The sequence below is a fragment of the Onychostoma macrolepis genome, chromosome 01 (genome assembly GCF_012432095.1).
Source record: "Onychostoma macrolepis isolate SWU-2019 chromosome 01, ASM1243209v1, whole genome shotgun sequence".
Classification (NCBI taxonomy): domain Eukaryota; kingdom Metazoa; phylum Chordata; class Actinopteri; order Cypriniformes; family Cyprinidae; genus Onychostoma; species Onychostoma macrolepis.
In genome coordinates, this window is record NC_081155.1 from 9746263 (window position 1) to 9768152 (window position 21890).

Here is a 21890-nt window from a genome sequence, read left to right on the forward strand (position 1 = left end):
ACTTCACTTTCATTCATTTAATTTCTCGTCATTTCCAGTCTTTCTGTGAAGAAATCCTGAACGAGGGTCGATGGTTCAGATGAAGGGAACCTATGCTTCCAAGACTCATGTATCCATGTACAATTTGAGCTTTTTTCAAATCTCAACATGGAACTTGCAGCAAAAGGAAAAAAGAAGTAGTTTCTCCAGGCTGGCACATGGCAAGAGATAATAAAAGCACACAAACACTTGGAGCCCCGCTCTTAATTTAGATTGTATAGTTCTCTTAGTTTCACATTGAAATGTCAGGCATGAGTGCATGAATCTTTGTTCTTTATTTTCAAATGATGTAAAAAGTTTTTCTTTCTTTCTTTTTTTTTTTTTTGCAGTACCATGTCAGTTGTAGATGACAGAATTCACATTTTTGATGTGAACTGTCCTTTTAAATAACATTTCACTTGACTATTGACTACAAGTCTGTAGCAATTGTTATTAATGACAGCCCGGTCTTTGTATTAATTTTTTCCCATGTATCTGAAAATGTTTTCAATCTTGACTGTTTCACAGTGAAGTTTATCTTTGTGACCACTATTTGGTGCAACACCAATATTGTACAAGTAGCTGCTCACGTTTTCTTTTTTCTGCCTGGTGCTGTTTAAAACTAAAACACATTGTTAAATTAATTGATGTAATAATATTTTTGTCTTCACCTGTTAAAGGCAGATAAAAGCTACTGAATGCACTTTTAAGAATGTTTACGTGAGGTAAAAATAAACCATGTTCAATTTGTATATATTGTGCTGGATTTATTTGCTACTAAAGATAGGCCTATGCTATAATTTTTTAGAAATTTCTGCAAAACGGATTGTCTGTTTATGGTACAGAAGAAAATGTAAATCTACAGAATTTTCCTTTTTAATGTTGGAAATGTCCGTACATTTAACAGAAAATGTCCTGGTAATTTTCTGCCAGTACATTGTTCTTTTTACGGATTTTTTTTTTTACAGTGTAGGGGTGAGGTCCTGTTGGGGTGTGGGCATGTTTGTTTTGGTGCTTTCAAATATCAACATCATTTGGCAAAAATCGCTTAGTGCACCTTTAACTTTTGAGAATGTTGTAATTTTAAAAATAACTAATTAGTCACTGCTCTTGTGAGTTATTATTTACTGACTAAAATAATTCTTCAAAATGTAACAATTTACTTTTTGTCAAAAAGTAAAATAAAAAAAAATAATATACTAATGTAATATTCACCCAAGTGGCTAATTTCAGGAGATGAAAAAGAAAAGATGGACTGAATATAGAGTAGGGAAAGCTGATTGTTTGGTTGAGTATGTGATGTCTGACCTCATGATTGAGGACACAGTAGATGAGGAAGATGAAGGTTCCCTGCTGCGAGTTCAAGATCAGGAAGAGGATCTCCAGCACCTTATTGCCATTAGTGAAGAAACCCAGAATCCAGGGGCAACCAAGAACCACAAACTGAGCCAGTGTTTTAAACACCATAATCCTGGGAGAAAGGAGAAAAGATAATGTATCTTTACTGACTATAATAATACTAAATGTGGTTTTCCTTTCAGCGATTACATTATAATGTTGATTACTTGTTTTTTTTCAACTGTGAAACTTCAGCGTTCAGTTTTGTGAGAGATGAGTTTAGACTGATGATGATGCAGATAAAGAGAAGTATGTTTAACTGCAAAGTAGAAAAACATCAATAATTAATCACCATGTTTTCCTTTTAATACGAATCAAAATCATGGAAATGAAACATGCTTACTGCTAGAATGATGCAAACAGGTGCCAGAAAACTCCAGATGAAGCCTTTATCCATCTTAATCCAGCAGATGTTTGGAAAAAGATACAGTTTGGAGTTTATGAAGGAATCAAGGCTGGACTGGGACAAAAAAATCGGCCCTGGCATTTTTTGGTCCTAGTGGCCCACCACCATATAAATATATATATATATATATATATATATATACAGTATATATAATATACAGTACACTACCATTCAAATGTGATTGAACAGTAAGATTTTGAATGTTTTTTTTTTTTTAAGAATTCTCTTCTGCTAACCAAGCCTGCATTTATTTTATCCAAAATACAGCAAAAACAGTAATATTGTGAAATAGTTTTACTATTTAAAATAACTGTTTTCTATTTGAATATATTTTAAAATGTAATTTATTCCTGTGATCAAAGCTGAATTTTCAGCATCATTACTTCAGTCACATTATTGTTCAGAAATCATTCAAATATTCTGATTTGCTGCTCAAAATACATTTATTATTATTATTATGTTGAAAACAGCTGAGTATAATTCAGGTTTCAGGTTTCTTTGATGAATAGAAAGTTCAGAAGAACAGTATTTATCTGAAATAGAAATCTTTTATAACATTATAAATGTCTTTATCATCATTTTTGATCAATTTAAAGCACCCTTGCTAAATAAAAGTATTAATTTCCATAATTTCTTTCCCAAAAAACAAAACAAAAATTATGCTGACTCCAATCTTTTGAATGGTGTATTGTATAATGTTACAAAAGCTTTTTTTATTTCAGATAAATGCTGATCTTTGGATCTTTCTATTCATCAAAGAATCCATTAAATATTTCTTGAGTAGTAAATCCGCATATTAGAATGATTTCTGAAGGATCATGTGACACTGAAGACTGAAGTAATGAAGCTGAAAATACAGCTTTGATCACAGGAATAAATTACATTTTAAAATATATTCAAATAGAAAGCAGTTATTTTAAATAGTAAAAATGTTTCACAATATTACTGTTTTTGCTGTATTTTGGATAAAATAAATGCAGGCTTGGTGAGCAGAAGAGAATTCTTTAAAAAAACATTCAAAATGTTACTGTTCAATAACTTTTGACTGGTAGTGTAGATATGTATCATTGCATCTAGTTGTTTTGGATAATAAAAAAACGTCAGGTCTGACAATATCGTGTCTTTTCGAATTTAAATCTAGATTTATTCGCATTGGCCCATGGAAACCTCTATGAACACACTTGAAATGACTTGGCCAAAAAATCGCGGTGGACGAATTTACGTTTTATTAAAAAGTGTTTGCGTATTCTGCACTAATGGCGCGCGCACACAGGATAGATGCCTGCCTCCATTGCGAGTCCCTATCAAGCACTTTACCGATTCAACTTCTCTCCTCTCCTCCTCCTCCTGGCTCTTTACGCCGCATCACTCACCGCAGAGCAAGCCTGTTCTTGATAAAGCTGCTGTGAAAGCGTGGGAAAAGCCGACGAGGAAGAAGTTGGGGTGAAGCGTTCTTTATATAGGCGGAGCAAAACACTTCATAGCGCCGTCTATAGCGCATTGTGATTGGGTAGTTTACGCTGTCAATACAGGAAACAAACCAATGGGCCACTGGCTGCTCGTAGTCCCTGCGTGATGGTCCTTGGTCAAAAAAATAAATAAATAAATACAAAATTCTGTCGGCCCCTTCAGTGCGTTGGCCCACCGGGAAAATGCCCGGTATGCCCGATTACCAGTCCAGCCCTGGAAGGAATGATACAGTTTGAGGAGAAAAATTAAAAAACACTAAACTCACTGTTTGCTGCCGTAGCCATCAGGAACCAGACCGACAGACACGCCCACTACAACCAGAGCAACCACATATCCAATCACACACAAGAATCCATTTCTAAGCACCTCCCTCTTTTTGGAGCTGATCTGTGATAGGTTCTTCACACAGATAAAGAGCAGCACAGCTTCAATGAACATCCACACAAAGCCAGAGAGAAAGAGGAAGTGCAGAAGGCCTGAGATCACGGCACACAACACCTGGAGACCATGAGAGACAGTTATGATGATTCTCAGTGAGGCTGTGCTGAGCTGTAGGGCTCCTTCATCATTCTCACCTGCTGAGGCCGTATGAGGCTCAGGAACCGCTGTGTGAGCAGGAACAGAAGGTGAGCCAGCAGAAGACTGATGCAGATGTTGATTCGAGCCACATTATTCACTCCAGGACTCCACTGACAAAGGGCAAAGGTCAACAGGGCCAAAGTGAAGAATACCAGCCCCACGATCACACACACCAAATTCAACAGCTCCAGCAGTGAGTCGCTCTGAGAAAACATGTCAGAGAACATGAGTGCCACATCTGTGCTGCTCTTCAGTGTTTACTAGAAATGTTCTGTACCTCTGGTGGGCGACTGGTTTGCATGATGAGAGCGAATGTGGACAGATGAACACAGGAACACACAGTGTAGCTGCTGTTGGTCTTTAAAACAGAACAACCATCTACAATCCACTCGCTGATATTCCAGTACACACAGGACAGAGAACTGCTGGGATCAAACTCCTGCAAGAAGAAGAAGAAAATATTAAAACACCGAATATTAGATGTTTTCAGATGTTAATCAGTGTTCAGATGAAACAAAAGCACATCTCAGTCTCTCACTCTGATGTGTCTGAAGGTGAAGTTGACTGGTTTGGTGAGTGTAGTGTTGGTGGTTTTGGGAAGAGTAGCTGAGATCACAGTAGACATCATGGTTTTAATCGTGTTGTTTGGTGTGTTGAAGAAGTCTGACTTCAGTAGATTCTCCATCGTGTTGAAGCTCATGAAACCCACATTAGCTGATCCTGTGAGACAGAAACAGAAGCTTATATGCAATACTATTATAGCTGTGTCTCATTTTGAAGGCTATCAAGAAAAGTAACTGTTATAAAATTGACTGTTATTCCTTGTGAGGTGTAAAATACTGCAATTTCTTTTTTACTTTGCAAATTAATGGTCACTTTTCTTAAATGAGACTGCCCCGATGACGAATGCAGCCTTCGAATGTGACCTCTGGAGGACGCAGCCTCTGAAATGAGACGCAGCTAATGTAAAACAACAAAGAAAATCTTTAAGTGTAGGCTACGTGATTTAGTTGTACGTCTCTTTCTTCAGTTTTTTTCTTTAACGTTTTTCTTTCTTTCTTTATTTGTTTGTTTATTCACACAAAAACATTTCTTCATACTTGTTTCATTGTTGTTCTTGGCGATCCCAATGAGATCGATGTCCATAGAAGAATTTGTCGTGTCAAGTCGAGGGATTTTCTCTAGGGTGACAACTGGTCCAACCATGAAGACTTCTGCCTCTGTTTAAAAAAAAAAAAGTAGTTATGAGCTATTTTACTACATTAAGGGTTTTTTTTTCTTTCTTATTTATTATTAAAAGGGTCATGACATGACAAATCACATTTGCCTTTCTCTTTTGGCATATAAGAGGTCTCCGTACCATTAAAACATCCTGCTAGTTTCATAGCTTAAAACATCCTCCTCATTATAAACAAAACATTTAATCAAGCTCCAAAAATGGCTTGTTTTGGATCCAAGGAGCAAGGTGACGTCACCTGGGCACCAGTGATGGGAATAACGGCGTTATAAATAAACGGCGTTACTAACGGCGTTATTTTTTTCAGTAACGAGTAATCAAACGAATTACTGTTTCCCCCGTTACAACGCCGTTACCGTTACTGCCAATAAAAAGTGGCGTTACTATTATATTATTATAATTTAATTTTTCAGTTCATCTGAATGGATGCGCAGTGTGTAGCTGTATTTGACGTACCATAAACTCTAGTGTGAAGCGCACGACTCGCCGTCGCTTTCTCTCACATACACACACGCAAAGAAAGATACAGAGCAAGAGAGTCTTTCATAACATGCAGAATTGACGCACTATATGTAAACTATATTCTTTGTTGTATTTTCCTGTCAAAATAACGGAGTTCCTTTTGGAATTCTTCAGCTTTTAAGAACTGCCGGTTTCTCTGGTAGTGGGCAGAACTAATGCGCAAACGACAATCTCATTGGCTGGCGTTCACCTGTTATCGTCCCTGTTTTGATCTCAGCAAATCAATTCGAGCGAACGCAGACAACGTGATTAATATTCATGAACCCAGCAGCTCATTAATCCTTATGCGTTTTATATTGATGACAAATATGCATTCATACTTGGTTATTCTAATTACTAAAGTTCTATCATCATATAATATTGAATTATCATAATATTATATTATAATGCTTGACTGACTGATACTAAGTGTCAGTAGATAAATAGTGTAGATTAATGTACAATGTTTTATAATAAAAATTTGTTCATTTTGTTGTGTCCATTTCATTAATTTAACATATTTAATATTGGGGGCATCCAAAGTTATTTGACATTTGAATTTTTTTTTTAAAAGTAACGCAATAGTTACTTTCCCTGGTAATTAGTTACTTTTATAATGATCCCAGCTAACAAAAATACGTAACTGTTACGTAACCGCAACGTAATCTGGTGACCAAAGTTACGTCGTGGCAACCGGAAAAGTGAAAGGTGCGATACGCCGCCACAACGTAACTTTGTGACGCCGCCAGTTCGTAACTGCGACGCCGTGGCAACGCTATGGATCAATAGTTGTGTGCTGGTAATCAGCTGGTAATTTGTTTATAATTATTTATTTTCTATGGGCGGACATGCAGTAGTTTAACCTAATTTATGTCCTCATATGCCCAAACTAATTTAAAGGCTTTTTCAACTGCTGTGAATGATGAATAGACTCAAAATGAATTCAGTTCATTTATTTTGAAAACACACAAATACGAACAGTAAAATGCACCCAAATTATTAATAAAAACATAGGATATACAGCGAAATATGAATGAAAGCATTCAGGACGTTCTGTGCTCAGCATCATTATAAACAGATATGCTAGCATAATATTTGCTAGCAGACATTTCAAATAATTAAGGAAAGATACCATAATCACAGAGGTATTGATATTAACAAAAGGGTAACACTTTACAACAAGGTTCATTAGTTAACAACATTAGTAAACATGAACTAAGAATGAACAATACTTCTACAGCATTTATTAATCTTAGTTAATGTTAATTTCAGCATTTACTAATGCATTATTAAAATCACAAGTTGTGTTTGTTAACATTACTGCACTGTGAACTAACATGAATAAACAATGAACAACTGTATTTTCATTAACTAACATTAACAAAGATTAATAAATAGTGTAATAAATGCATTGTTCATTGTTTGTTCATGTTAGTTAATACATTAACTAATGTTAACAAATGACACCTTATTGTAAAGTGTTACCAACAAAAGTAGACTGTATAAACATCATTTTTCAAAACAATAAATCTTTAAAATATTGAAAATGTTTATAAAACATAACAATGACCAATTATAGCCACATTAGAACATATTTCACTCAAAAATGTAAATTATGTCATTAATTACTTACCCTCATGTCGCTCCAAACCCATAAGACCCTTTTGTGCAGAACACAAATGAAGATATTTTTAACAGATGCCATGTGTACGCATAAAAACAGCAATAACAAAAATAGTATGTCTTTATTCACAAATCTCCAAAGCATTTTCACAAAAGCACCATGAGATGGCCAGCTCTCATGCCAACCCAACAGTGATGCATGATGGTGCTCTCGTGAACATGTTATTTTGTAAATAAAAATGCAAAGTTTTTTGTGCACACAAAACATTCATATCACTTCATAAATTGAGGTTAAACAACTGGAGTCACATGGGTTTACTTTAATGATGTATTTACTACCTTTCTGAGGCTTGAAAGTGGTAGTTGCATAAACTGTGAAATGGAGGGGCAGAAATTTCTCAGATTTCATTAAAAAGATATACATTTATGTTTCAAAGATGAACAAAAGTCTTACAGGTTCGGAACGGCATGGAGGTGAGTGATGAGAATCTTTGGTTTAACTAAGACATGAGGTAGATCTGTTTCCTCAGGCGCACCGGTAGATCTCTGCCTGATCTCTGATCTTCTGGTTCTTCTGCTCCTTCCACCATCACAATCCTGGATTATTGAGCCACAACAGAAGTTTCCACTTTGAATGCTTTAGCCTGGCGGTTTTTCACCAGCATCTAAAGTGAGAAAGAAAACAATAACCAAAATGTAAATGTAAAAATAATAATAATAAAAAAACAATGGTTGTCAAAAATGTAAAAGTACACAAGAGTTTTCCCTACTGTTTGGGCATTTCCACCTCAGGGCACAAAAGAGTGGAGACTCGCAGGATAAGAACAATTTTCTAGAATTTTTAACACAGTTTTTGGTCACTTCCTATACAGGGCTCCAGACTGCAACCAAATGGTTGCATTTTGTGACCGTTTTTTCTGCCGGTGCGACTAAATTTTGTGAGCAATCACACTAGCATGACCACTACGTTGCCCCACCTCATAAGCGCTGCTATTTCTGTTGCATATGAGAAACATCAAGCGGAACAAAAGCTAGTGAAACAGCGCTACTCGTTTGAGCTGTGCAGCACGGACCATTTATCAGCTCGGATCAGCGCAGAGCAATCAAACTTCTCCGAGCTCAGAACAGGTTTACTCAGGAAGCAGTGTTGATTTCGCGACACTGTTACTGCACAGTGCTGCAAGATCCAGTGAGAAGCATTCAAATTCTGCACAGAAATCTGTTATAAACAGGTCAAACAACGCTGGCATATAACCAGAAGTAGTAACGCTAACTATAACCGTGGTGTTGTGGCAGAAATAGTTGAATTTCATTACATTATGCATTTTAGGGTTTGTACAACCTTTTGAGAGAGAAATTCAAGCACATTTAAGTATTTCACACAACTATTTACAGCACTTTAAAACTTTAAAAAGCATACAATTAAAATGTTATTTTTAAAGGAATGACCAAAATATACTTTGTGGTAAACAAACACTTGTAAAATAAAAAAAATAAAAAAAGGGGCATCAAATTACCACTATAACCAGTAGATGGTGGCAGAGGAACACTTATAGGCTTATTAGTTATTCATTTGTACTTTTTACTTTATATTTTGAAATTATAAAATCACTATTATAAAATATTAAATCATCAAGAAATCAAATTTTGTAAAATATTTGCTCTTTTTTGTGTATGAAGTAAGAAAAGTCACAAAGTACACTGAAAAACAAACTCCTCTGACTGAATCACACAAAGCAAGAGAGCTCCTTTTATAATAACTGAAGTTGTTGGCCAGTTCCATATAATACTACAAACAAATAATGGTACATTTAATAAGAGTAGAATATGTTAATTTTCTATATAAAACTTACATTTTGCACGTTACTGTTGTTAATAAAAGTAAATTTTGTGCTTCCGAATTCAAGCTCAGTGCTTTACTGTCAAATGTGCATTACCAAGAAATAAATGTGTAATATTACTAGTAACTACACTTATTAACGCAAAATTATAATAATTTTATGATTTAATTATCTTTATTTTTAATACCCCCACACACCACCCCCAGCTTTACCAAATCTGCTTCTGGCGCCACCATCTGTAGAACTCAGTGGCGCTGGTGCCACTGCTCTAAAAAGTTAGTCTGGAGCCCTGCTATATACAGGTGCATCTCAATAAATTAGAATGTTGTGGAAAAGTTCATTTATTTCAGTAATTCAACTCAAATTGTGAAACTCGTGTATTAAATAAATTAAATGCACATAGACTGAAGTAGTTTAAGTCTTTGGTTGCAATATGCATTGCAAATGTGGTACAATTAAAATTACTATGCAAGTACTAAAAAAAGTCAGCTGCTGAAATGTTAAAAGGATAGTACACAAGAACCGTACAGAAACGGTGACTCTAAAATGATTATACAAACCAAACCAAATATAAATACTGAAAATGTGTTTGACATTAAAAAAAAAAAAAAAAAACTTACACAGCAAAAGATGCAGTGACCTGTGGCTGAATGGCCTTTGGTTTTATTTAGCTGTGATTGACACACAAACAAAAGGGGAAAAAAGATAATAGCATCATTGAATATGAGTCAAATATTGCATATTTTTTTAGGGAGCAAACTAAATTTTGTGACTGAGACAGCCCTTAACCACTGACTACTGAGCAAGGGACCTGAGTGATTGACACCCAGAGTTTAGGTCCACACCTGATCACACTCACCTGTTTGTGACTTTATAGTTAGTAAAACTGAAAAATGTATTAGTTTGTTCGGGTGCACTGCACTATGTTGGAGCAAAACTCTGCATGTAAGTGGACCTTGAGAGACAATGTTGAGATCTCCTGCAATCTATTCTGAACATGACAATTCAGAGAGGCAGGATGACTTCTAGATAGATGACTTACAACACTGGTGTCCAGTCCTGGGCATGGAGGACCAACCTTCTGCAGAGTTTCTGGTGATCCTTGCTCAGCTGCTCAGGTCTGCTTAATTGGGGTTGGAGCTAAACCAAACTAAAAAAAGAGAAAGAAGACAACCAATTAATATGTTAATTTGATGTTAAAAAGTTAAAGAAAGAAAGTTACAAATTTTGATTCATAAATATGCACAACATCTGAAAATGCACAAAGATGAGAAGAAAGCAATGTGTTTAATGAGAACTTTCAACTTTCACTGAAAAATAAGAAGCAATATTAAGTCACAGATGCATTTTTATTTATTCTTGTTATTCTTATTCTTATTCTTGAAATAAGTTATAATTACCTTTTGGTTTATTGATGATTTTCAGTCTCTGAAATAGAAACGTTCTATCAGTTATGGATGGCATCATACATACATCATATGTAATGATATTTAATAAGATTTCTAACACCGTGTCTACACCGGACGGCGCAACAAAATACAATATAACCTATTATTATATGATGTTGTCTACACTGGATGCAGTGCGGCACGACACAACAAATCCCTGACAGTAATCTGATGCCTCGTTCTATTTATGACGTACTAACAAAAAGTTCAAATAATTTTAACAGTCACTTTGTCGCATCCATTGTAGACACGGTGTGAGAGCGTGAAGCTTGGAGATAGAGAATGGGAATCTACGGCACTGTGCATTGCATTATGGGTATACAATACAAATCACCAGAGGAAAAAATGACTATTTACGTTAATATTTTTAAAAGCTTCTTGCATTTTATTAGAATAAACGAATTAATATTCAAATCACTTGTGTTATTAAAGTTTGTGGTCAGTTTATGTTTTTGAAATAAGTCTCTTATGTTCACCAAGAAAACTGCCTTTATTTGATCATAAATAAAAACAGTAATGTTGTGAAATATTATTATTTAAAATAACTGTTTTCTATATGAATATATTGTAAAAGGTAATTTATTCTTGTTTTCGCAAAGCATGATTTCTGAAGGATCATGTGACACTGAAGACTGTAGATTCAGCTTTGATCACTTTTTAAAACATACTGAGATAGGAAATTGTTATTAAAAAATGGTAATTTTACAATATTACTATTTTACTGTATTTTAATCAAATAAATGCAGCAGTGGTGAGCAAAAAATACTAATACATGATAAATCTGACCCTTAAACTTTAGGTAGTGTATATTTGAGGTATTACTTACTAGACAGATGGTTCATAATGTCTAGAGATGTTCTTCGACAGGAGATACGCTCTAACTCTTGTGCACGGCCATCAGCATGGAAGAATCTAGGAACATAAACAATCTGTCACAATACCAGGTTTATTTAAAATATAGCAGAGGTGAAATGCAGAAAAGAAAAATAATAATTTACAGAATGTACAATTTAATAACAGAATGTACATTTTTAGGTTTACTTATTTAGTAATGCTCTTACAGTGTTATTTATGTTTGGACATCAAAGCCCTTTTAAAATAACTAACAAGCAAACAAACAAACAAACGCGCGCACACACACACACACACTCACATGTATATATATATATGTATATATATATATATATATATATATAATTTTGCAAAAGAAAATGACAGATGCTTGGTGATATAGGCGATATCAGATCACCTGTGATGTGTATTTCTCTGTCAGCAGCTCCCTTCAGAAATGTTAAAATCAGGAACTTCTGTGTAATAGAGGGTTTTTTCTGACGCTTCTGAAATCACAGAACAAGTGGTATCAATATGTGTTTACCATGAAAGATCAAAACCTGTTTTCAGTTTCAGCACATTTTCACGCTCCATGTAAGTGACGTATCCGATTAACTGTACAGTGCATACTTTTAGGTTAAATTAATTAAGGTTAGCTTACTTCATCCGTTGACAAACTGCCAGCAAAAACTTTATATAAAAAACGCTCATCTACACATAAGATTACATTAAAAGCCCAAACTTTCATAAACAAGAGCTCTATAGTTAACGTTACCTCTTATAGTTAGTAAATATTCAACGGAAGCGTGTCATTTACGTGAAAGAAAGTGTCAGGAACGCTTGTATGTACTATTTGTGTAATTTTAGAGACTAAACTTACCTGAAATTAGTAAAAACAACAGTGAAAGACGAAGTTGCTGCTTGACAGTTGAGCTGCCGCCCCGTTTCCATGGTGACTTCCTCCACTCCTGTTCAGCGCGCGCTCGTCCATTAAAGCATGTAGAAGTCACGCAGAATTTTACGTAAATAATATAATATAATATAATAGCTTTAGAAATGGTAAACGTGGTGTAGAAACAACATTGAAAAAACATTCATTAAAATCTAGGGCATAGGAATTTATTTTTTCGTACACATATTTACACATGTATCGTGAGGAACAATTTTTTAACTTTGTTTTATGTATTTTTAAAATATATTTTCAAAATATATTTCAACATATTTAACAGTGCTGTATGGGTGTAATTGATGTGAATTTATTAATAGGGCTATACAAAGGCATATTAAAAGCAATCGTCCATATTCTGACTTGGTGAAAAGAAACACATTTTATAAGAAGGAACGTTCAATCTTGTGTCTGAAGTTTAATCACACTTTTTAAATAGCATTATGGTAATCAGAGAGCATAAAGAACGTACAAAAATTATGGTAATGAAATTACGTGCATACAACGTTGCAGTTACCCCAGATAGCACACGTACGTCGCGGGGACGTCTGTGCGATGTGTGCGTTTGCATCTGGGAGACGTATTTTTAAGGGCGTTTGCTCATCTGGAAAACGTCGCATAGACGTCCTTTCCCGACGTTCCAAGGACATCTGGTGGACGTATTACAGACGTTAATTATTAGAATGTTACGTCTATGAGACATCTGATTTACATAGCATAGACGTCGTTCATAATTAGACGTTTTAGACGTTCATTCATATTTACTGCTATTGATAACAGCTGCCGCTACACTGATTATACTTGCGTTTACACATAATTGATAAGTATGATAACTAAACCCGAGTATTTCCACTCAGAATGAAACAACACAACAGCTGTTGAATGATTTGTATCATTTTATTAACAGTGAATGAAAATAAGCAGTCATTTGTTTTATTATTATTATTATTTTAACCCTGAAACAAAGAAACAAACAACAAAAAAGCAAGTTGATTAAGACGGCGTTCTCCCTGGGGCCAAGCGGAGATAATCCTTAATATGTTTTTCAGCCTCTGCTTCAGTTGGCGAGGGAAGCACGGGATTCTTCATAGCTGCTCCTGTATGTTAAAAAGGTAAAACTAGAATAAGTTTAACAAAGACAACTTTTTTTCACTTATTGGTTACTTAAATCCGCAAAATAGGTTTTATTTAACTGGGTTATTATGAATTTGGACAATGATATACATAAGCAAAACATAAAAAATGTTTGCAACATCCTTCCTTTATTAAAGCCATAATGTCTGTGTCAGTATCAATTAAATGATCTCGAATTAGTCATATTTTTCATGCTTGTATAAAGTGTACGCCGACCCATACAAATCCATGCATTAACTGCAAAATAATGTAAAATAATAAGACATTTATTTAGTCTCATACGTCTATTTAATTGTTCATATGATCCCGAGGGCCGAGTTACTACATGAGAATGATCAGCCTATGTTAATAAAATCTAATTAATATAGAAAATTGATGTGCAGTTAATGCTTCTCAAGTGTTTTTACTGTCAGTCAGCGTTTTAGGTTGTAATATAACACGTGCTTTCAAATTGATTGGTCGCTGTTCATTTCCAATAGTGCTGAAATTCTGCTTCAGTCATAAAACTTTAAACTTCGCTATGCTATTGTCTCTCATGTAATCGGTTTCAGGTTCTTTTAGTGTGACTCCCAAATTAGTGCAGACACAACCTGAGTCGAATATTAATAATTTTAAAGTCTACTTCGAAAACTGGGCTGGTCAGATTCAAGGAATCGACTCTTTTGGAGTCGACTCCTCATCACTACTGCGCACGTGCTTCCAAAGATCATCACATCGCACGTGGAAGACATCGCCGCGGGAAAACTGAGGTACGTAGCCTGATTCATTGTCATTAATATACGTGGTGGTCAGCCAAATATATATTTGATTTTATATAAAGTAAATCGAACAGATAAAGTATTACCTTAATTTTGACAGATAGGTGTTTCTGTGGTTTAATCAAGTCGCGGTAAGAGCAGATTTTGTAGTTCATCAACAGTTCTCGGTCACTTAGCCTAATTGTGTTAATGTTAAAACAAAAGTTTCCATTTCTAAAATGCTCTTGTGTGTATGAAACAACATTTTACACTGTTTAAACGGCATGTATCTGCTGGTAGGCACATGCATCTTAATATATAAAGATATTATGTAGGCCTAAGTCTGTATGAAAAGTTCACGAGGAGTAATCACGCTTTATGAAGCTGTATCAACAGTTCCATCTTTAAAATTATTGCATGCACTGGTAACACTTTACAACATGGTATCATTTGTTAACATTAGTTAATGCATTAACTAGCATTAGTGAACAATGAACAACACATTTGTTACACTATCACTATTTATTAATCTTAGTTATTGCTTGTTAATAAAAATACAGGCGTTCATTGTTTGGTCATGTTAATTCACAGTGCATTATCTAATGTTAACGAACAACTTATGATTTTAATGCATTAATAAATGCTGAAATTAGCATTAACTAAGATTAATAAATGCTGTAAAAGTATTGTTAATTCTTAGATCATGTTAACTAATGAACCTTAATGTAAAGTGTTACCCTTACACTGTACACTGTTTTGTTTATTCTTGTATTTTGGTATATGTTTTAATTTTGTACAGCACTTTGGCCAACAGCTGTTGTTTTAAATGTGCTTTATAAATAAATATGACTGACTGACTGACTGACTGTACATTGGAAAACGTTTTGGACGTACCTATTAGGAGTGCTCCTATGTTTGTTTTCCTGATCCCTCGCTTTTCTCCCCTTCCACACCAGTTCAGCTGTTTGGCTACAGGACCAAAAACCTTGGAGCATATTCTCCATATGGTTTTCTTCAGTGTGTGTCCTCCACTGACAGATAACCTGTTCACCTTAAAAATAAAAGGTAATTTCAAAACATTACAGACAAGCACAAACATTATGGCCCTGTTTCACAGACAGGGACAGAGCTGGGTAGTTAGCAATGAAATCCATTACATTACACATTTTAAATAATGTAATCAGACTACTTTTAGAATTCTTTTAGATTACTTTTGACCTAACTCGTCTATCATATTGATTTAAATAGGATAATCAAAGTACCATATGAACATAAAAATACAAAAAGTAAGTAAATATATTTTAGCTGTTGTTATTAACAACATGAAGTGCATTAAACATTATATTATATCAAGGTTTCCCAAACTGGTGTTTGTGAAGGAACTGCAGGGGGCTAATGAGTTTAATGAAAAGCTAATAATGATTTAAATCACAATTAATATATATATATTAAATGTTAAAAATATTAAAATGAAAGCATTTTAGAATCAAATAAAACAAATTACTAAAAAAATTCTATATTTTATTTGTTTACCTGCATTTCATGTGACCATAACCAATGTCAGAGAACCAATGAACATGCAAAAGGGATACTTAATTATTAAAATATTTATTTTAAAATCTCAGGAGTACTTCAAGTAAATATATTAGGTGAAAGAGTATCAAATGACAAAAAAGTTTTTGAATTTGTGTATTTTACTGTTTGAAAGACAAAAGCCTTCCAAAGACATAGAAATACATGGTTAAACAACCTACAGGGTAATGATTCAAATAAAAATTTATGTGTTCATCATCAGTAGATGCAATGTTCTTAAACCTGAAATTATATCTAATTACAAGTACTTAATTTTTGGAATCTGATTACGTAATCCAGATTACATGTAATCAGTTACTACCCAGCTCTGGACAGGGATTAGTTTAAATCAAGACTATAGGTCTTAGTTTTGCTTTTATAAAAATGCTGTGTGCATCTTGAGACAAAACAATGGCACTGACATATTGAAAGGTATGTCATTGCAAGTTATTTTCAGTTAAGATAGCTCACACTTGCATTTTAGTCTGGGACTAGCCTTAAGCCTTGTCTGTGAAACCGGGTATATAATAGACATTATTTACTTCACTACAACTGTTAAACCTACAAATGTCAGTGATTTTTACCATCTTTTGCATCATTGCCTTTTCTGATAATTGTCTTTCCAGTTTGTCAAGATCCTCCATGGTTTTGAGAGGAAATACATCATCCTCACTGTCCACCACCAGCACTGGAGCATTGGAACGGCTGTTAGCTGCAAGGGACTGGACCACTGAAGTTAGATGTTTGATCTTCATGTCCAGTTCGTTGAGTGCCTCCAGAATCGCCCTCTCAACAGCTGCAACACAGTAGGTTTATCTGGGAGAGAGTTTTTATTAAACTATAAAATGTATAATTTTACAAATTTAGTATTTCAATTTAACGTACGTGTACATTGATTAGTGATGCAGCTCCATCGTCTCACACCAGAAGCACCTGCAAGCACAAAAAACTCTTAAATGTGATTAGGGCTGCAACAACGAATCGATTAAATCGATAAAAATCGATTACTAAAAGCGTTGGCAACGAATTTCATAATCGATTCGTTGTGTCGCGCGACGCGGAGACGTTTGATTATTAAAAAAAAAAAAAAAAAAACTTTAGTTGAGCGCGGAGCGGAGTGAACACACTCGGTCTCTCTCGCGCACGGATGCTAGCAGAGTTTGGCGCCTCATAAATAAAAAACAAAAAGTAAAAAAAAAAAAAAAAACGAGCGGAGGTAGAGGAAAGATACATGGCGGAGGCAGAGAAATCCGTGCGACCCAAGTCATCCAAGGTGTGGGAGCAGGGGCGGCGTTTGCGTATGGCAGAGTATGCAGTTGCCATACCCTAGCCCAGTCAGGTGCTGTGAAAAATTATCCAAACTTGAGTCGCTTATAATTCGTTTTTATTATTTTAAATCAGAGAGTTTTAAAAATAGTAAACCAATGATAAGCATTAAAATAACTCGTCAGTAAAACTTCGTAACGCCATTGGATCATCGAGCTCTCAGCGAGACCTCGTAACTTCACCCCGCCTCCGTTCAGATTGACGCGCCGCGCACAGCCTGGAGAAGATGAGATCTCTGCTTTTTCGCAATGCAAGGGTGAATAAATAATTGGTGTTTGAATAGTACAGCGTTTTCTTTACTCAAACACTATGTCAGTAAAGGATAATGTTTTTGTGTGTTTGAAGAGTGGAGAAGAATTAGTTATTTGCTGTCTATATACGTTTTAAATATCCTGTGCATTATGTGCATAAGCGCTTAATTTGAGATTTTGGCCAAGTGTATTAAACAACAAGAAAAAACTAAGCGCCCATATAGCTACAATCAAAGTTATATAACCTGTAAAAGTTGATGAAAGCATAATGCACTTGCTGCTTCAGATAACAGTTACAGCCGTTCTAACGACAGACAAAACACTCCATCTCCGTCATTCTCTGGTCAAAAACATTATTAACTCCATTTGATTTTTGTTTCTGCTACCGAGATATGGTTTAAATGGACTTGGTGACCAATAAATAGAAACAGGATGAAACTTTTTTTTTTTAAACATTAACAAAAATTTATAAATAAATCTAGCCATAATATCATTTTTATGTTTCATTGACTAAACAAATAAATAAAGGAGCAGCCATTTCTGTGCATGGATATTCTTCCTCCATCTTTCACCTACACTGACGCTAAAAAGAAGATTATGGGAAAAGCAGATTATTAATATTCATTAACTCATTACCATAGCTATTCTTAGAATTACTGATATCTTAAATAATATTTTAACTATTTTCACTAGTTGCATGGGCAATTTCTGATATCAACTGCCTTTGTTATCAATAATTACTTTGATACTCTTAAAAAAGCGAATTGCTGATATCAAGAATTCAATTAGTATGTTATGATGAATCTGGCAGATTCAGTAAATTTTATTTATATATTTATTTATTTTATTTTAATTTTTTTTTAAATTAACCCTTTTATGTCTTCATTAAGACATTACTATCATGCTGCATGATGTTTCTTTAGTTGATCTAAACCCAAATACTGAGAGGTATCTGACAGTCAGTCAAAATATATACTCACAAAGGCAAAGACGCTCTCGTGATGTGGCTCTGAAAAGAGCCTTTGGGGTGTATGTAGCTGCTGTAGACACCAACAAAAGAGAGAAAAAGAAGAGTGAATATGAGTGAGGTATGTGAGGTTTCATCAGTGAGTATTGATTAATTAGCATGTTATGATGAATCTGGCAAATCAGAGACGCAGGATGCTATTTATTTATTTATGTATGTATGTATGATTTACTATTTTCACTTACAACAATCAGACGGCAATCGACACTGAAAAAAGAGATAAGAGAATAATTATTTTCATGATAGTCTAAATAGATAATGAATTCCCATAGTTTATAAAGGCTCTGATGAATATGTATAATATCATCTGATAATGCAAGATGAGAAGAAGAATGCAGAGACCTTACAGCCCACTAACAAATAAGCCACAGTAAGATGCATTTTCATTCTTGAGAATCACAACAAAGAACAACAATTATAATAACAACAATTATTATTATTATGTTTTTACAAAATGAGGGATGACAGATTTCATCTATACAGGTGTAAAGGTTTATGAGTCTCTATAGGTGCACGCGCCATCATGTGAGAGAGCGATAGAGCTCACGCTCACAGTCAAACCTGTGACAAGGCACTACTATCCATACAAATATGAATAATGAAGATATTATTAAGAATAATTGTATAATTTATCTCTTTTAAGTAACGTTAACATGACAGATGACTCGCATAAGCGAAAGAGCGTCTCTCAAACGGACGGATTGGCTCCATTGGCAATGACGTCACACTGATGTAACGGCATTTAACAATGTTTTTTTTTTGAGCGGACTTTATACAAAAGGCGGAAAATCGTTGTCTATGTGAGATGTTATACATTTACCGGAAAAGACAGTCCAACTTTTATTACAATTTAATGGGTTTCATGAGTGAAAACGCCTGCTATTTATTTTAGCGGTTATTCCCATCAGAAAAACTAACTGTTCCCGCTCAGGACTATTTGTTATTATAATTACTCATAATTAAATTGTATTTCTTTCTTTATAGTTTTAAATGTCATTTACTTTTGTTGTCGGCCCATACTTTTAAAAAGTAATTTAACTAAATCGGTTAAGTAAAGAGTAATTCACCTCAGAAAAACGCACTGCTGGGGATGTCACTCGAAGGGGAGTCAGGTGTGCCAAATGGCCAATCCGCCCCTGCCCACATGATTGTAAAGCGCTTTGGGTGTACAGCAATACACAATAAAGCACTATATAAATGCATCATTCATTCATTCATTCAGTGTGCATTTAATTCATACAGTGAAGACTAAGCAGTGGGTTTTTTTCACATTTGATTATTCAGTTTGTGTTGATAAACCTAATATAGGCCTACCTGAAACCTTAAACCCCCACTTTGCAGTAATTTCAAAATGACAGTAACTTTTTGTTATGCTACAGTAAAACACTACTTTTCACTTTCAGAACATGCAAGGATGCTTTCTTTTCAAATTAGAATGTGAAACATGTATATTGGTTATAATTTGAAATATTTTAAATATAATTTAACTTTATAGTACACTCCTTAAAGGGGTCATAAACTGAGAAACCAAAATTCCATATAAGACATATAAGAGGCCATTGTAACTATAAAACATCCTGTAAGTTTAAGAACTTAAAACTGTCTTGTTAGTCTAAAAACAGTTTATATTTGTATTTATTTTAATTTGGTGCTTTATTCACTTAATTTTACCGCAGATTTGTTTACAAACAAGGCACAATTCGACACAGGATTTTTTAGAAAGATTGAAACTAAGAGACGATGCTGTCTTTTTTTTAAGCTTTTCTGAAGCTTATTTTTTGCAATAATCCAAAAGGCTATAGAGTCATTCTGTGTCAACTCAACCAGAGGTCCCTGCCTCAATTTTTTACATTTACATTTACATTTTTTCTGAAGAGAGATAAATTTAAGTTTATTTATTGAATAATCCACATTTTTGTAGGGGGGTGAAAATGGCAATTTTCACGTAATATTTGGAGCCAAATTACAGGAGGGTAAAAATGACTTTAGAAAGATAGCTGCATCTTTATATTATTTTTACACAGAAATTGTATGTATTAGTAAAATCTGTTGATTTTAGCAATTTTTGTTCCATTATAGGCCAACAGTGACCGTTCAAAAATGTTGGTTCCTCAGTTCCTTATGTTGTTGGTTTGTTGCAGTTCAGCATAGCAAACTTTGGCTGATATGAGTGTTTGTTTGTTTTTTCAATTTCTGTACCTGAAAACTACTGTTAATACCTACCGGAAAAGCGCTGTTTATTTTATTTGTTTGTTTGCTTTGTATTTATTTGTGCTACTGATTGTAGTTTGATTATTTGTACTTGTTTGACAATAGCCCTTTTTTTCTCTGTACATAGCACATACCGAACCCTATCGAAGCTGGGCTCTTAATACCGTGATGCAAACCAAAATGTGAGTAATTTGAACCATTACACCCCTAGTACATATGTAAATATATAAATATTTTTGCTTCAGCTCAAAACTGAAGTCCCAATGTAATAATCAAGATGCAAAAGATTGGGTTGCACGAATAATCAAAATAAAACTGAAGTCGTGATGTGGTGTATATAATTAAATATCGCTGCATGTTTCAGAATGAATCTCAAAACTGTGATCATCTACACACATCTAGCTTATGATACAGTGTTTTCTGTACTACATAAGCTTTACCTCTTTAAGTGCTGTATTAACTTCAATTCAGATATGTATTCTCATCCATGCATTGTTTTTAAATTGCTCTAACGTGTTAATAGCTGTAAGTAGTCCTGTGCTGCATTGAATATATTTACATACCACTATAAAAACAATACAGCAATAAAATATTGAGTAGACACTCTTATTGTCACCACAATATATATTTTCATACCACCCAACCCTAAAATAACTTTGTGTCAATCTTTATCAGGGTCTGGAGACAACTAGGGGGTGTCAACAAACTTCCAATGAGGACCATTAGACCACTTGAGAAGAATGACCTCATATGACCAAGCTCTAATGTTGTAAAGCAGATTTTGAGCTGATCTCATCACAACCCCTGGGTGCAGCAGCTGTGGAAATTACGGGCCAAACTTTGGGTGAGGACTTTTCTCCCACTTTCCTCCACCAAACCTCTTCCTACATGTTAGTTTTATAGCGCACTGTTGTCTATATTTGAATGGTTATTTTTTTTAGGCTGTAACCATTGATTATTTTAAAAATCAAATAATGTTTTAGATTAATTGGATTAAATGACACATTTTCTATAAATTTATTTTATAATTCTAAATAAAATAAAGTTTGTCCAGAGTTGAAAAGCAGAAGACAGTTTAACCCAATTAATTATAAAAGTAAAGAAAAACAAAAGGACAAACTGTTATGACTCATAGGTAGGCTATGTTTACACTGTCACTGTTTGGAAGTAACATAGAGACTCACATCTGTAAGTAAATGCAGATGTTTTCTACACACAACTGCTTACAATAGTGTTTCGGATGCTGTCTGTATGCACAAGTAACTGAAGTCCAGCAGTATTATTACCTCTAATTATAGCAATAGTGAGTAAAGAGTTATCAAAGATAGCGACAG

At 34.4% G+C, this 21890-nt stretch overlaps 1 protein-coding gene and 1 long non-coding RNA gene across 2 annotated transcripts; both read right to left on the reverse strand.

Moving 5' to 3' along the window:
- Positions 1 to 1149: 1149 nt before the first annotated feature.
- On the reverse strand, positions 1150 to 7702 carry LOC131543559 (adhesion G protein-coupled receptor E3-like). The gene is made up of 10 exons (XM_058781013.1): positions 7687 to 7702; positions 5565 to 5585; positions 4972 to 5091; positions 4410 to 4591; positions 4149 to 4310; positions 3868 to 4074; positions 3557 to 3790; positions 1760 to 1825; positions 1584 to 1675; positions 1150 to 1489 (listed from the first exon to the last, which is right to left on the reverse strand). Exons 1-10 carry the CDS (start codon positions 7700 to 7702, stop codon positions 1150 to 1152), a joined length of 1440 nt encoding a protein of 479 aa, XP_058636996.1.
- Positions 7703 to 8512: 810 nt separating this feature from the next.
- Positions 8513 to 12811, reverse strand: LOC131547222 (uncharacterized). Its single transcript, XR_009272873.1, has 5 exons — positions 12233 to 12811; positions 11771 to 11858; positions 11348 to 11433; positions 10474 to 10501; positions 8513 to 10223 (listed from the first exon to the last, which is right to left on the reverse strand). It is a non-coding gene; the product is annotated as an uncharacterized LOC131547222 (long non-coding RNA).
- Between the last annotated feature and the right edge of the window lie 9079 nt (positions 12812 to 21890).